General features: G+C 31.8%; 3 protein-coding genes across 3 annotated transcripts; all 3 read right to left on the reverse strand.

The window, feature by feature from the left end:
• Window positions 1-551: 551 nt before the first annotated feature.
• Window positions 552-5,297, reverse strand: LOC125200986 (autophagy-like protein). Its single transcript, XM_048098839.2, has 11 exons — window positions 4,968-5,297; window positions 4,531-4,573; window positions 4,308-4,361; window positions 3,801-3,864; window positions 3,182-3,238; window positions 2,921-3,027; window positions 2,785-2,823; window positions 1,942-2,030; window positions 1,775-1,853; window positions 1,007-1,054; window positions 552-887 (listed from the first exon to the last, which is right to left on the reverse strand). Exons 1-11 carry the CDS (start codon window positions 5,141-5,143, stop codon window positions 807-809), a joined length of 837 nt encoding a protein of 278 aa, XP_047954796.1. The 5' UTR covers window positions 5,144-5,297; the 3' UTR covers window positions 552-806.
• Window positions 5,298-8,342: 3,045 nt separating this feature from the next.
• On the reverse strand, window positions 8,343-9,297 carry LOC125200987 (LOB domain-containing protein 12-like). The gene is made up of 2 exons (XM_048098841.2): window positions 9,053-9,297; window positions 8,343-8,742 (listed from the first exon to the last, which is right to left on the reverse strand). The coding sequence occupies exons 1-2, from the start codon at window positions 9,206-9,208 to the stop codon at window positions 8,383-8,385; spliced, it is 516 nt and encodes a 171-aa protein (XP_047954798.1). The 5' UTR covers window positions 9,209-9,297; the 3' UTR covers window positions 8,343-8,382.
• A 5,625-nt stretch (window positions 9,298-14,922) lies between these two features.
• On the reverse strand, window positions 14,923-15,519 carry LOC125210930 (uncharacterized). The gene has a single exon (XM_048110574.1). It carries the CDS (start codon window positions 15,517-15,519, stop codon window positions 14,923-14,925), a length of 597 nt encoding a protein of 198 aa, XP_047966531.1.
• Window positions 15,520-18,115: the final 2,596 nt, after the last annotated feature.

The raw sequence follows: 18,115 nt of genomic DNA on the forward strand, positions 1-18,115 counted from the left end.
AAAAATCCTGGAATTCTTAATTAATTAAACTTACTCTTACAAATTAAAGAGAAACCAATATTTATGTGATCATTCTCATGTACTTTTTGGGTCATTTTTTTCAGATATTATTATGAGTTAAAATTCAAATGATTAATAGTAATGATGGAATCACATGAATGGAAAGCCATCCAACTTTGCTTGGCTTCAAATACAAGTGTTATAGTGGAAAGACGATAAATCATTTTCTTCACTCATGGGCCATGTAATTGATTAAGTATGTGTTTGGAAAAACAAGATAGATAAACTTATATAAAATGTTATATTTATATGAATGGTTTTGGTAAGAATTTGGTGGGGAGTAACTATGCTTTCTTGGTGAAACTTCAACATCAGTAGTTGTGATTTTGTCCCAAATTTCGTGAATTTCTTTATCAATTCAAATTGGAAATCAATGTAAAGTTATAACTATAAAAGACTCCTACAAATATAAATTTCACTAAAATAAGTACAAGTTGAAAATAAGTTGTAGCATCCTTCTAAACTAACAAAACAGGTAGATGAAAGCAAAGTTGATAAACAAAGATTTCATTAATAAACTAAGACCATCTATTTTCAAAAGAGACTACCAACAACAGACAATACTCAAGATGCTACACATCATCTGTAAAAAAATGTGACAACTTGAGCAAGAATTAAATCATCTTTTGCACAAGCAATGTGCAGATCTCTCGCGGAAATATAGGCGGACGTAAATAACCCTCAGCCGTGGAGCTCTTGTGCTCTCAAAAGTTCAGCTTCGCAGCAGTGACAAGGAATGATTCAGCTCAGAAATCGACAGGAGAATACGAGCTCCTGTGTACTTGTGAAGGTCCTGTGAATCTCCGAATCAAAGAGTGGTACGTATTCTGCAGACAATAAGGTGGGGAGTTAGAAGAGATACGGAAGTCATCTCCCCTTATAGTTACGTAGGCAGAAAGTGTATAATGACGGAAGGGATAAAGCATGATTGTCAAATTGGATGTACCTGTATTCTGTGTGGCAAGCTAGCCCACAACTCCAGGTTGGGAATTACCTGAAAATCGCAATCGACAGATTTATCAAATCACAGTGATGCAACTGAAGAAAAAAAAAAGCATGGCTCCATGAATAGATTATGTTTCTTCGAATTCATGAAAAATACTTTGCAGGTTGAAAGAGGCCATAGCATGAAGACAATGTGGAGCACCAAAGCCTTGTACTTAGTGGCATTCTAAATATTAACATATAGAGATCTTCATAACGAGATCAAGATTCTTCTCTAATTCGTACAAAAACATGATCATGGAACAATTGAAGCACGGTTTTAAAATGCACTTTAAGCCTAGAGCCATTTTCTAGTGGCCCCGCAATGGAATAATGAGTCAACTCTTTAGGTTCTTAGGTGGATTTTTGGTTAATCATGTTTTATGCCCCCAACTTTTATGTTTTTATTTAAAATACTCAATTTCAGGAAAAAGTCAATTCATATATAAAAACAAAATTCGCCGCAATCAAACTGTAACTCACTCACCTAAAACTAGGCCAGGTGAGCTAACTCATCGTTTTGTTGCCAGATTATGTCAAGCAGGACATAAATCAAAAGTTGAGGGGTTTTTGAGGAGAAAGCACAGGACTAGGATATATGTTAAAGTGGTTAAAGTTGGCCATACAAAACATGATTAACCCAAAAATATACAACACCTATTATGATCAATAATAAAAAAAATATATTAAAATTATAAATGGCATAGAAAAGGATAGAGGGTCTGCATACATCTATTCCACGAACATGCAGGAAGAAATACCGGTACACCGCACCAGCCAATAAGTAAGATCCAAAGAGGCACAAGATTCTACAAAAAAAAAAAAAAAGAAATGATCTTTTTGCAAACAAAGGATGCAAAAGTGATAGTGGTTCTCACCCGCTTCAAATGAACTTACATGATGATGAACGTACCAAACCAGCCCATTCCATTTCCATTAGAGGATATAGTCCTGGCACAACCTAATGGATGCTTTAGCTCTGTGTTCTGGCAGTTTAAATTAATAAAAGTTATAAAACAAAATCCATTTATTTTAGAGTCAAACTATCTCAGACCACTGTAACATCAAAAACATTGTGTTTAATAAAAAAAAGAGTCATCTGTAATATTCATAGCATTGCTAATGCAATATCTATGGTTGCAAGATGATACTTTGAAGACACACAATGCTCCATTGTATTCATCCTACCAACGGTATGAGGAAAAGATCATAGAAACCAAAACACCATCGGACCTTCTCTATATGAAGAAATAATGCTAAAGTTTCTAGATGTAAAAGTCAATTGTTTCAGAGAGAAAGGGAATTTTGCATATGATATCCTTACCATCAAAATAGGAAATTTCAAACATAAGAGGAATTAGCATATTTTATTAAATTTATAATGCACAGAGAAATTAAACTGTTATTGATGTTCTGAAAGCTGACTTGAAGAGTTAATTCACAAAAGATGATTAATCAATAAAACCCACATTAAGCTATAATTCACTTAAGAACCAACAATGTGACTCATCATTTCATACCCGAATTATGTCTGGCAGAACTTAAATCAAACTTTTCATATAGTTGAGGGGTTTTTTTAAGAGAAAACAAAGTTAGGTACATTTTTCTAGAACAAAAAGCTGAAAGTAGGCACACTAATCTAAATAAAAACTAAACTTTACAGAAATATGTTTATTTACAGAAACATAAAAAGAAGGTGGTCAGGAAAGACTGAGACTTGACAAGATATCAAGGACTTACATAATCACATACACCAACACTCTCCAACATCTGAGGACCCTGAAAAACAGCAATATGGCCAATTAGTAAAAAAAAATACTAAACCTGATAGTAGCATGATGGAACAAGATGAATCACTATAAGAACTACATCATACTTGAACTCCTTTTGAATTACATATAACTGATACAGAGAGCGAACAGTTACGCTTCTCGCCACTTTTTGTCATCTTAACAATTATACCTTTTTCAGGACTCTTCTTATCTGCCATAAAGTGGAACCATAAGACAAAATTTTGTACTAAGAATCATAAACATGAAATACATAAACGTGATAGCCAGTTGTGGATTCTAACGCAAAAGGCAAGAATTGTCGAATCAATGTGACTCTGTTTTAAAAATTAACGAGAACAACTTACCAAGGACATCAATGAGTGTGCTTGAAGGCTGACCAAGACTTGTACAAACAGGATAACCTGCAGTATATTTGATTTTCTGGAATAAATTAACTTAGCACTTCCTTATATGGCAGTGTCTATGCCACACATTAGTTGTATTAAGCAACAGAATTTCAAAAGTTGAAGGTAATAAAAGCAAATGGAATGCACTAAAGAAGAGGGAACGAATAATATTTCCCCTTAAGGTTTCAAATAAACATTTAAATTACCTCAAAAAAATGAATGAATCACAACATCGTCCTCTAAGAGAAATCTAATGTAATTATTAAAACAATGAGTTGGTAAAGGTCAAAAGTATAAGTCAGATCCATAATTATTCGACGAATTCATATACCTATAATCTAAGCCAATGCCTAATCCTAGAAGAACACCTGATGGACCAGACTATATATACGCCAGAGATAAAAAATTCCTCCATCCATGCACACTCTCTAGAACCCTTTTCATTTAACAAAAAGAAAGATCCTACGTAAATTCACTGCTCAATTTTAATCTATCACTTTTAACAACTTGACAATCATCTATATGACTTTTGATCATAGTTCTGTTGGATAACATAAATGTAGTAGTAAGTACTAACCTTCTATCTTGCTAGAAACAAGTGCACTGCAACCCATACCACAGTGTGATTGACCACCACAGTCCTACAGAAGTAAAGGAATTCACACATCAAAAGTTAACTCAAACTTATTGCTTTCTTACTTCCATTTTTAGATAATAAGGCACCCAACCTAATCGATCAATCATGTTGATGGTCCAGTGTTCTCAAATTCATATCAGCTGGAATTTTTAATAAAAAGTTTCAAAGTTGGCAATTGGCAACGTGCTAAAGCAATTATTAGTTCTATAGCCAATCCCATCTTTAAATCCCCTAAAGCACTATAGCTATCCTGCTATCCCAACTCATATAACTTGCAGCAAAAATTTGCATCCCGGAAACCATATTCTGTTTAACAAATTACTTCAGCAATATAAATCATGCAATTGAGACCAATACATAAAATTAAATTAACTACTTCCTGAAAATTGTTACCATATTTGAAATTAAAATTCTTGTGAAATGGTGCTGCTTAAAAGAAGTCATTACCTTACACCCAACGCACATAGGAGGATCATGGTTGAATATCATTGTGTCACAAAGCTGCTCCAAGTCAACAGTGAAAATTATATACATAAAAATCTATTAAATTGAGTAAAAGTATCTCATTAACTCAGCACCCAGAACAAAATGAAAACCAACTATACAACTTATATGTGGTAGCTTTACTGAATGGAAAAGTAATCTAAAATAGTAACCTGATGGAGCCAACCTGAAACCAAACCACGGTCCCATTTGCAGCCACCTTATAATACCTAAATCACCCCCAAAAAGTAAAGAAAAAAAAGAGGAAAACATCAAAACTTGTATATTTTCGCTGTACAATTCAACGAAGAGTCCTATTCAATAAGAGATTCTCTATCTACACTAAATGGAAGAGTACATAAATTAATATACAAGCAACCATGAGCATTACATCACACACCACTTCAAATTTCCTAATTTTCACCTATAAAATTACATCTCAAAATTTTAAACTCAACCATTCTCCAAATTCCCTAATTCAGCTAAACAACATGCATTCTCATGATTAACAGCATATGTCGATGGAGACTTCTAGCGGCGAGATTGCCAGAAAATATTTCAAATTAACCACAGCAACAGCTATAAATCAATCAAAAGAAGAATTAATTAATTCAGGAAAATTACCCATCTTCACTCAATATCCCGTGCGGAAAATCACGAACCGGCGCGACCAGGCTGTAGTAGTAGACGTTGTTGTTTTCCTCGACATTGAGCTCACACAGCGACGACGCGGCGGCGACGCGGTGGAGAATCGCCGCCGCAAATACCAGAACGAGAAATCGTGCACCGCCGATTCTCATTTTCCTCTCCGAATCTGGCAAAACGACAGCTCCTATCGAAATCCGAGCATCTGGCGATGAATCTCGTTGAAATCGAGAAGTCGCGGGGAATTTGGGAGATGGAAGCAGAGGAAATTGGAAGGCCTGTAATGGCGGAGGAAAATCTTGCGGAAAGCCCAATTCTTTTTTTTTTTCAATGAGCCCAATTACAACAGCAATTTTAAGTTACAAAATTTTATTCATTATACTCATTTATCGAAAATATTTTGAATTATAAGAGATATTTATATATAGATATTTATATAAAACTATTAAGTTTGTAATAAATTATGCTATTTTACAGTAATAGGCAAAAATTTGGACATAACCGTATATGCAAAATAGAGGTCATAAATGGGACATGTTCTTTTTATATTTTAGTTGTTATTATACTTTAAAATAAGTAAGCATTTTTTTAAGAAATGTTTGTTGCATGCTAAGGGCCATATTAGGGTAGTAATAAAATGCAAATTCATATATTGTACGAACTCCAAACTATAATCTGGATCGTTAGAAAATGTCAACAGATGATAAAATAGTAGCAACAGAAAATATCATGACACAGTGTTGACATTTTCTGTTGCTACTATTTTGTTACCATGTCAACATTTTCTAACAGTCCAGATCATAGTTTGGAAGTTGGTACAATATTTAGAGTTTGCGTTTGATTACATTCCCGCCACGTTAACTCTATGTATTTTAGTTTTATACTCCCTATGTCCGTGAAATGTTGTCCAATTTTGTCATTTCAGTCCGTCTATGAAATGCAGTCCACTTTATTTTTTTCCATTTTTGTTAAATAGACTACACTTTCCACTAACTCATTACACTCACATTCTATTATAACACTAATATATACATGTGCGGCCTACATTCCACAAACTTTTTCCACTCAATTTTTAAAACTCACGTCGAGTCAAATATTTTCAACATTTTGCGAAGACCTGGGTCCATAGGCAGTGACAATTGCCCTATGAAGACTCGCTTTCGCTACGGCTCCGGTGGGTTCCCTTAACCAAGCCACTGCCTATGAGTCGCCGGCTCATTCTTCAACAGGCACGCGGTCAGAGCCCTGGCCTCTCCCACTGCTTGGGAGCTTACGGTTTCATGTTCTATTTCACTCCCCGATGGGGGTTCTTTTCACCCTTCCCTCACGGTACTACTTCGCTATCGGTCACCCAGGAGTATTTAGCCTTGCAAGGTGGTCCTTGCTGATTCACACGGGATTCCACTTGTCCCATGCTACTCGGGTCAGAGCGTAAGCTAGTGATGCTTTTCGGCTACTGGACTTTCGCCATCTAGGGGGAGTATATCTATTTGATTTGATTCAACACTTTAAAGTGATGTTTTTATATTAATTTTGTTATTTGAAACTAGGTGATGGATCATCATTAATGAGGCATAAGCTCATTTATTTTTCCTACACTATATTCAAATAATTTTAAGAGGATGAAACAAAGATTTTGGAAGCATATATTGGCCTCGAGCCCTCAAATCAGAAATGGATTTAAATTCATCCATTCTTCTATTTTCAAAAGGGAATCTGCAAAATTCGAGGTTGCACAAATGTTTTCTTGTTTGTCTTCTATCAGAAATTTCCATGATTTTAATCTTATACTACTTTTTAATTCACTTTGACCCAATTTTTGCCCTTTCCTATAATGCTCATTTCCTCGAATTCTTCATAAAAGTTGAGGCCGTATACTACAAGCTTAAATAATTGTAATTGCTCTAATAAAACAAAAAAACAATGAGCACAATAATAAAGCTACGCAGCAATATCATAACTTTCCAAAAAAAAATTTATAAATTTCAATATCAATATCAATAATATTTACTAATGGGTCATATTCAATGTCTGCCTTAGTATGCAAAAAATAATAATAATAAATAAATAAATACTAAAGAAGAAGACATTAAATAATGTCGTTTTGAGATTTTATTTTTATTTTTTACATTTATTTTTACATTAGATTAATGAGGCACAAGTTCATTTATTTTTCCTACACTATATTCAAATTATTTATATCAATTATAATAAATATAATACTAATAAATTAACTATCTCATCCATTTACTATTTCTGGCTGCAAATTATTTTCACCTAATAAATCCCCAAAACTATGTCCTAATTCTGTAGCAATTCGAAACCACAAGAATGAGACAAAAAAGGAAGTGAGTGGAAAGTAGGAGAGTTCTAAATTAAACAAACTCCCATTATATTAATTGACTAATTAAGATTTTCTCTCAACAATTAGCAGCTGATTAGACGTGTAATTGGTGAAGAAAGTGAAATATGTCGTTGAATATTAAAATATAGGAGTCCATGAACTGAGCACCTTCTTGAATCCCACGTGAACCAAGCTATTTACACACACACAAAATAGTTTCTTAATTTAATTCTTTTTAACTTTTATTAGACATCTCAATCATATATGCCGTAGCACAATTGATTAACTACTTTATTAGTATATAATTGTACAAATTTATAAGTATGAAAGAATAAAGGATTTGAGACTCATATATTGATAAAATGTCATGTGTAATTGGATTTTTTCTACTATGAGAATGGAAAACTTTGACCCATACCCATACTTGAAATCAAATTGTTACAAAATTATTGGATGCCATTAACTCATAATTTTTTTAAAAAAATTGGCACCGCCCTTTAGTACTCATTCATATAATATATTAATCTGCATGTTTGAAAAAATATAATATATCTATATTAACTAAGCTTAATTAAGTAATTTGTTTATGAGTTCCACATGCTAGGGTTGACTTAAGAATTTACCCTTGTTTTCATACTTGTTATCATATTGTTAATTGCCACCCATCTTAATTAATTATGTACCTAATTGTCCTCTTGCTCTCATCATCTACTTAATTGACCTTGCCTATGTTTTAAAGATGATCAAATAATGGTTTCTCATTACCCCGTGCTGACTCGAACCCTCGACCTATTCATTGAAGGGGATACGTTTTACCAACTGAGTTGCGCTTCATCGTCGAATTACCTAAATATGACTTTTGAAAACTCTGGATGCCATTTTTACCAAATTGATCTAATTTACAATTTTGACTCTTGTTCACACATTTTCACACATTATATTCTCAATAAGTTGTGATGTATCTATAAAGAATTGAAATTTAAAAAAAATAGAGGTGAAAAAACCAACCATGAAACTAATTTAATTTATTTTGTGACATGGAAGTAATTACTACGAGACCATGTCATGTCCGTACAGTGACTCTTTCTTGAAAGAGTCGTAATTCACATTAGCGACATTTGAATTAGCAGCGCTAGAGAAATTGATAAAGTTGTTTTGCAGAAAGCACGACTTCTCGTGCTCATCCATCATCAGCTGATTGAGGCTGTGTTGCTGCTGCTCGTGGTCTTGCTGCATCTGGATGCAGACGATCTCGGCCTGCGCCACCGCCAGCTGCATTTGGAGCTGCGACACCTGGCTCTGCAGGTACGATATGGCCCCCACGCACCCGTACACCGGGTCCCGCGCCCTCGCGTTCGCCTCGTACACGAGGCTGCTCACCGCGTCCCCCCTCTGGTGCACCGGGAGCTCCTACATTTATTTTTATAACTTTATAAATATATTTATCGAACATATTTTTTACAGGGAGATTGAACCGTTACGAAAAAAAATTAAAGGTTTATTGTAGTGTGTGGTTAGGGACATTCAAAGGTCCCTACTAAGATATTTTTTATAATATTATCAAATAAGAATTTCACATTTATTAAATTTCACATTTTTTCAATGTTTCAAATATGAAATTTAGAAAGAATAATTCTGCGTCCGCCCCTGGTTAATTTGACTTGAAATGTCTATTTTTTTTCAAAAATTATTGACCGTTTGGATGTTCGCGAATAATTACCTGAAGCATTTTGCTGACGTTGGAGGCGCCGAAGACTTTGTGGACAATGGCGAACTTGTGGGGGTCGTCGGACGGGAAGTAGGGGGCGAAGACGCAGTCTTTGGCGCAGCGGCGGCGGAGGAGCTTGCACGAGGCGCACGGCGAGGTACCACCCATTGATTTGATGTGGAAAATATGAGAAGGGAAGAGAGAGAGAGAGAAAGGGAGAGAGTTAGAATTGTATTTATAAATGGAAAAAGGGTGTGTTAGTGTGAACTTAGGAGATGGAATATTAATTAGGTAATGCTTTATATAGATAAGGGCGAGGACATTTCGGTAAATTTACTTGGAAGGTATTGTTTTTTGGAGTTCTTTTTTTGATTAACAATCAAAGTTTCTAGTAGTGTGAATTGTTGCGGTTGAAGAACAGATTATTTTGTCTTTTTTACAAAAATATAGTATGTTGTCCTAGTTTCAACAAATTGAGAATACATTTTTGACTAATAGTACATCAATTTTTTGTTTCACATAAATAAACTCGTGATTGGTGTGTATCTTCAACCGACATGTGTTTATTTGTACGTGCATATATATAATCATAGTAGAAATAAAGTGTCTTAGGGAGTGAATAATTATGGATGACAAATCACTTTAAAATATAGAAGGATCAGTGTGTGGCTTTTTTTTATAATTATAAAATATATATCTTCAAAGGAATATAAAGTTGTAAAGACATTCGTATACTAATACTCTCTCCGTCCCCGAATAAGAGTTACTAATTTCCATTTTGGTCCGTCTCCAATTAAGAGTAACACTTCATTTTTACCATAAATGGTAAGTAGGTCTCACATTCCACTAACGCATTTCACTCACATTTTATTATAAAATCAATATAAAAAAGTGGGTCTCACATTCCACTAACTTTTTCAACCAATTTTTCTTTATATTTCTTAAAACCCGTGTCCAATCAAAGTGTTACTCCTAATGGGGGACGGAGGGAGTAATAATTAATAAATAAATAAATAAAAGAATTTTTTAATTAAAGAACAGTGGGTAGAGAAATTTTGCTTTATAAAAAGATTTTTGGTTGCTCCATGTAAATTGAAATGAAGTGTGTATTTAGCAAAGTGAACGTTGACTGCTGCCAAAATCTCTGATTGGTTGACAATTTGAGTAAACATCTTTTGTCTCATATCCTCTTTAGATGTCTAATAGTTTTAAAATATACAAATATGTAATTAATATTAATTAAAACACTTTTGTAAATCTATAGAAAAGCCTAGTCCAAAAGTGAAGATTAACTCAATGTGAATGTTTGTTTAAGCAAAACATTCATGTGAATACACACATTCATTTTAATGGTTTCTGGGCCCCGGGATTTATGCAGACAATGGTCACAAATTTATTTAACCTTTTTATTTATTTATTTCATACTAATATTTATTATTGGTGATTTTATATTTTCACATGCAATCAAATAGAGCCAGCCGACCTAATTATACTTTAATTAAATTTTATTTTTATTGTATTGTATTGTATTGTATTCTACTGCTTAGCATTTTCATCGGTATATAAGCTGCTACATTTTTTGTTTAAAAATTAGTAAAATTGATAACTGGGAAATTAGTAGTAAGCTAGCTACACTTAAACTTAATTCTCGGATCAGATTTTTGTTGTTTGTCCCTTTTTTTACTTACAATTTAGAATTCATTAACAATTATCTAATTTAATATCACATTGTTTATAAGATAAGAATAATACTCGTACGTACTATTAACACCGACTAAGTAAGAGCGACGCTGACATAAGACATATGTGTAGCGTAACATTTCCTTTAGATATACATATAAAATACAAAGGTATTAAATGGGAGTAAATTTTAAATCAAATTATGTTCTTTTACTATGGTTGGTTAAATGCATAAAATTTATTATATTGAATATGTTTAGAGTAATTGTATTCGTAGTTAACTGCATCAAGCAATTGAGATCCATTCACATTAAATTTTGTGATAACATTTTTTTTCTTATGGAGTAATAAACTTATAACAATTGTACAAGTGATTTAGTATTCTTCCATATAATTAGAAAAAGTTACTATCATCTTCATAAGCATATAGTACTAAGGACATTGCTTGTTCTTAATTTAATTTATTACTACTACAATTTACAACCAAACCAATTCCAACGACTCACGATGAAGTGACAGTGGTTCATTGATGTGACAAACAAATTAAATAATATCTAGAAAATTCCATGGATTCTTCTATTTCCAGAACTAGATCGAATCTTAGTCAAACCTGGATTTTTGCACTTAATTTATTGTTTTAAATTTTATACTTAATTGTATTTATCGAGATTTTATTTTATCTTCCATTTTAATTTAGACCCATGTATAAATTGATTAAAATTTTCCATATAGGAGCATTTTTTTCGTTACTGTATCATTTAATAAAAAAATATTTTTCTATGTGATATTCTATTTATAAATAATGTTAGAAATTTTTATCTAGTCCAGATTTTTTTGTATTCAATTCTTACAATTTCCAAATTGTAAGATTTGTCAGTGCTGCAAGTAAGAAACTAAGAATGGTGTACTGTATATTCACATTGTTCCCCCAATTTATATTTTTATTATTGCCAAAATTATTTGCACATGAAAAGGTTTTAATTGTGAACTGATAACAAGACGTGAACATAACAAAGTGCCAGTTTTCTCTGGTAACAATAATTAATGTGTTCATCCACACTTCCACTATGTGTCACATGAAATTAATTATAAAATATTTACACTTAGTATTCTTTACTAATATCTCAATCATGTACTTAATCATTCTTTTATGTGTGAATATGTTCTCTCCTTTTTGTCTTCGGCTGTTAGATTAATTACACGTATCAAAAGAATAAAAAAAATTAATACATACATAAAATGATAATTTTTTTTTGTCAAATTCCAAAATAAATAAATACAAGTAAAATAGGACACTTATTAAATCAATCAAAATAGGAAACGTAGGAAAAAAAAATAAAGGGAGTAATATTTATTGCACATGAGAAATTTAAAAGTTGGAGGACTCAATTATACGTGTTGGATGTGGTTCTCTTGCATATATTAATAATTTAATAATATATTATTAATTAATTATTGTATTGGTGGGTAGATAATCTAACTGTTTTTAGTCTCACTTTGCCTTGATAATTAAAATGAACAGCTTTGTAGTGAAAGTGTCGTGAGCTGAAATGAAGATAACATTTTTAATTATGTGGGTGATTTTCTAAGATATACTATAATTAATACAGATATGAAAACTCTTTCTTAAATATTACTCATGTCGTTCAACTTCTCGAAATGACCACAAATAATAATTAAAATATACTTTGAGACTCAAAGTGGTACGAATGAAAGTCAATTTTATTTTACCACTTTATTAGTTATACTTTCTTATTTGAGAAAATCAGTTTGATACATTTTCAATGCGACAGTGACATATTTTTATCTAGGAATTTGACCTAATAGCTAGTGTTTAGTCCATAGAGTAAAGGCTAAGAAATAATTCAAAGTTATTATATATAAACCATTAGAACATTTTTTGAACTAGACTAACTTCACTCTAATCATTAAAAATGATTATAATTAAGTGTATATGCAAATAGTTAATGAGGCATGTTCTTGTCATCTAAGATTGGAAATTATTAGCTTACTACTGAGTATGGACGAGATTTATCTGAGTACTTGATACAACGATTACAATTATTTTTTAAAAAAAAATTAAAAAAAATTGCTTAAAAAATGTATAAACATGATAAAATTGATTAATCTACATACAATTTCATCTAATGATGACATTTTTTTTTGTCATATTATATATCTATAATATAATATAGTTGAATTTTAATATCGATCAAACTAACATCGAATTTTAGGTGTATGGTGGTTGAGTAAATATGAAGAAAATTTTGGAATTTTGATAGCTCCCAAGCAAGACACATTAAATGCTGGTCCACTACATAGAACTAAAAAATTAGCAAGATTCCAAAAATTGAAGCTTATTACGTGGACCAAAACTTTATTGTACAATTAGCATACCAAAGCAATTAATGAGAGCCTGACATCAAATTAAGAGGTAAGAAAATGAAGCCCAATTCCCAGAGAGATTAATATAGAAATTGATGGTTTTTACAAACCCTAAGCTCATTGCATTAATTGTTCTTCACATGATTCCAAGTTTCTTTCCTTGTCTCTTCTTGATTCTAACAATTTTTAGATGCTTGATTTGTTAACTTCCATGCATGGAAAAATTGATTACTAATTTTTTTTGAATTTTAAGTAGGAGAGATAAATGTTTTTTATTGCAGTTCATTGTGTTTGGTCATTTAATTTCATTTGACCAGAAACTTTTGATCAATATTTAGAATATGAATTTTACTATTTTGTTTTCTCAAATTATATATGAAATGAAATTATAATATCATACTATACCACCGAGAAACAAAAATAAAATTAACGCAAAATACAAGGAAAAACTATACAGTTACATTAATTTGATGACTGCCCACACAAGCATTTTTAATATATACGCATAAATTAATAATTCTAATTAATTCTCAGGTGCTATTAAATTGTTCTATTTTTACAATTTATCAATAGTTTTTTTATATATATAAATTTTCAATTTTATTTAACAAAATTGAAATAAAAAAGATCTAAAAAGTCATATATGAGCAGTTAGCATCACTCAAGATAATAATTAATGATTACACCAAATTGGTTGAAAATTTTAAGACAAGAAATTCTTATCAAGAATGAAAAAAACAGACATCTTCCACGACATGTCTAGATGAGAGAATCCATGCAAGGGCATTAAATGACCCTCGTGCCCCTCACACAAGCACACAATTTTTCATGTAATTATAATAATATTCAATGAAGATTCTCTTTTAGACACCTATTATATTTTTGTAATTATCTCATATCAAATGAAGGAAAAATAGTTTATATGTTTAACTGGTTTAATTGTATATTATTGATTAGAAATGACATTGACATTATAATATTTACTTGTATTTATGTTAATATGGTAGCATGTTAAAAAATTTAATAACTTCTGATCTTGTGATAGGATTTGAATCCTATCGGAATGATTAGAGCACACGAAATTGTGAAGAAGACGATAAAGAAACCTAGTTGCGTCAACTAGGGTTTCGAAACTTGGGTTTCAAGAAAAGATTTTTTATTTCTTTGTTCTTGAATGCCTTTTTCGACTCTCTAATGGACCCTTTATATAGAGTCCGGACCCTGCTTGATTCGACTCTACGATTCGGGAAAGAATCAAGAAGAAAACCCGAAAAAATATAATAAAATCTACCTAAAGATATTGTTCAATAAAAATAATAAAGCAAGGACATAATTAAGAAACATAACTATTCTAACTAATATAACGAGTAGCCACTGTTGCTGGTGGCCGATCTTCCGCGTCGGACTCGTTCAGTTGATCATTTGGTTCGAGGTCCCTATCATCTTGCTCCATTAAAATGGAAAATAAGAGTTGGTAATATATTATATATGGTTGGAAACTCAATAGAGTTAGGTTTTCAATGTATATATTACACCATTTAGAAAGTATAACTGTTTATAGAGAACATATATTATGTCTCAAAATCAACTCACCCGATTTTAATGGTTAGATAAATTCGCAAATCAATAAATCAACTCCAATCTTTTCTTATGCATGCAGATAATTAAAAAAAGCAAACCTCAACTTACTTGAAAATAAAAACAAATAAACTTCAAAATTTTTGTATTCATTCATTATTTGAAGCTATAGAAGGAAGCTGAACAAATCGAGCTTTGAATTTCATGTTATACTAATTCTCTCGACAAATTGATCAATTTTATTGGTGATTTGTCTCCTTGTAGAAATCTTCCAAACGGTCAATTGCGACCCTAACAAGGTCAAAATAAATTCCGAGTTCATTGTTCCGGTCCTCAACATGGCCAGGGTCGAATGAACCCCGCCCGAATTCCCGCTTGCACTCATCCAATTCGTGCTCAATATCCTTGATGAGATCAGAAGTTTTTCGATCATCATCAGAATCTAAATTCCTCTGCAGCTCTTGGAGGTCGCGATTGATGTCGTTGTAATTGGAGGAGCACGAACGATACTTCTTCTTCAATCTCTCGTCGTTGGAGTCTTTGTGCCACTGTTTGAGCTGATCTCGGAATTCCTTGGATTTTTCCAAGGCCAAGTCGATTATTTTGTCATTGATGTCTCCAATAATGTGGTTAAATCGGTGTAATTCCGATTTAACGATGTTAAAACACGCGTCTGATCTATCGGTTTCAGAGCAAAGATCTCTCAAGTACTGTTCCGCATCGTCTGAGTTTGAGTCATCCCATCTTCGGGATCGTCGTTTGTGGGCCAACGAAGTTGGAATGGCGATCGCAACGATGAGAGCGATGAAGATCGACTTTTTCCACCAAGAAGTCATTTTCACACTAATTTTGATGGTAGTGAAGTAGTATAGTATATAAGAGATTATTGCTTTGTTTTCTATGGTATAGTTCGTTGTATTGATATGTTTATATACTAGTGATTAGTGAACTATGGGTGGAATTAAACTTGATATTTAATTAATTGAATGAACTAATTAAGTTTACGTTTCATGTTATTATATGTTTACATAGTACTATTGAACTATGGGTGGAATTAAACTTGATATTTAATTAATTGAATGAACTAATTAAGTTTACGTTTGATGTTATTAACTACTTTTTGCAATTAAATCGATACATATGTTTGATAAACGAGGTAATTGTAGGATGGTATGTATAGAGTTTGAGATATAACGTTCTATTTTAAGTTTAATTTTCTTGGAAACTCAATTTGTTTGTTCGGTTCGAAATGGCTATTTTCAAATTGAAAAATCTGAAAAAAAAATAGCTTTGACATATGCATATTTAGTTATACATTATACAAGTTGTGATCAATGTCGAACCAATTTTAAAGACCGAACTAGAGATCAAATCTGGGCCATTAAATCTAGTTTTTCTGATGAGATGTGTTGTTGTGAAATTTTTTCCGGCTTCATTACAAGCCCATTTTACTTCATTGTATAGGTTTATTACTTCATTATGTACGTATTACCTTGAAACTACAACATGTTTTTACTTGCTTCCAGTAGGTTTTGAAATGATTCAACATATACTTCATTCAAATTCATTGACGTGGGTTTTTGCTTGATTAACAATTAAAAATGCAATTTATTCAAGTGAGTTTATTACTTCATTCACATTATTACTTCATTGGATAAGATTTTTACATCATTCCAGTAGGACTTCAAATGCTTCTACACATACTTCATTCCAATAATTTAATACATTATTCCATGTGATTATTAAACCATATTAGCGCTATGGCGGTAGTGATAGATATTGTAGAGAGAAAGAACGGCACGCGACGGCGAAACCACATTTACGTACTGGAATGAAGTAAAAACCTACTAGAATGAAGTAAAAACCTACTAGAATGAAGTAATATATTCTGGAACGAAGTTAAATCTTCGTAGCATGTTAGTGTATGACTTATTTACCTTCGGATGAATTAAAATAGGCTCGTGATGAAGGCGAAAATAATTTATAAATTTATGTATCTTATCCATAAAAAATTAGATCTAAAAGCAATAATTTGGTAGGGTTCGGTGGTTCGGTCTTTAAGAGTGCATTTGTGGATAATGGGACTCCTATATTATACCCTAGTATAATTATTTTGGGGCTGCTAAGTTCTTATTTATTTGTTAAATCTCTATGTATAGATATTGATTTTAGGGGAAATTGTCAAATACGTATACAACTAAGTATGGTAAAAGCTAGATTGATCCCACAATTTTTGAAAAATTTACAATTATCTCTTCCAAAGTTTTCCAGTTGCATATTTTATACAAATATGTACCAAGTTAAATGACGTGACGTACTAGTACTAGTGTACATGCATACTAAGAATAGTCATTGCAATTATAAAGTATGGTTAAATTAACTTACTATCAACCTTAAAATTGAAAAAAAGCATGTCATCACCGAGCATGGGATTAGAGTGTGCGCAAATGGTGAGTAAGAGAAGTTGTAGTTGTAAGGACTTACATATACCTATTGGAAAAATGAAACAAATGTTTTACATATGTATACATAAGGAATCAAAAACAATTATAGGAATATTGACATCTAATATCATCAAACTTTCAAAAAGTTAGAATTTCAAAAAGTTAAAATTGACAAATAATATCACGAACTTTACCCAGAGTTTGTTTTTTTTCCACGAATGAAAAAATTCATATTATTTTCATAGATTGAAGAACAAAATTTTGGAGGGTGTGCTTCAAGAAAAACTATCTTTAATGATTGAAAAACTTGAAGCTCTCAAAATTGTTGTCCAGAAATTACGAAAAAAAATCCGTATCGTAATATTATTTGTAGGAATATTTTCATTTGTGAGAAATAACAAACTCGGTGTAAAGTTCGTGATATTATTTGTCAATTTCAAAGTTCATCGGAAAAACCCAACTTTTTGAAAGTTCCATAATACTACCTCCGTCCGTGAAAATTCGTCCCGGTTTGACCGGGCACGAGTTTTAAGAAATGTAAGGGCATCCACAATGGATGCCCTAGTGGAAGCCCCAGTGAGAGCCCTAGTGGTTGCCACGTCAGCATGCCCTATCTTTCTGCAATGGTGGAGCCCTAGTGGATGATGCCCTATCTCTTATCCACTTTTCATTTCAATTTTAATGTTATTTTTTTATATTTTCACACATTATAAATAGAAAAATTAAATACTAAATTAAATGAAAATCATGCATTACTTAATTTAAAAAAAATTATAAATTATATATTTAATTTTAATTAAATAAAAAATAGCAAAATATAAATACAATATTATAGAACACAATAAATTTAAATAAAACACTTGCATTAATCGAATAAAATGAGTAAAGTATAATAAAGGTCAAAATAAAAAAAGTATGTTGAGTTTGGGACTTGAACACACATTCTCTATAATTTTCCCATATACATTTACCATTTGGCTAAATATAG

The sequence above is a fragment of the Salvia hispanica genome, chromosome 2 (assembly GCF_029641045.1).
Source record: "Salvia hispanica isolate PSC_SH4W2 chromosome 2, Shi_PSC_v1, whole genome shotgun sequence".
Lineage (NCBI taxonomy): Eukaryota > Viridiplantae > Streptophyta > Magnoliopsida > Lamiales > Lamiaceae > Salvia > Salvia hispanica.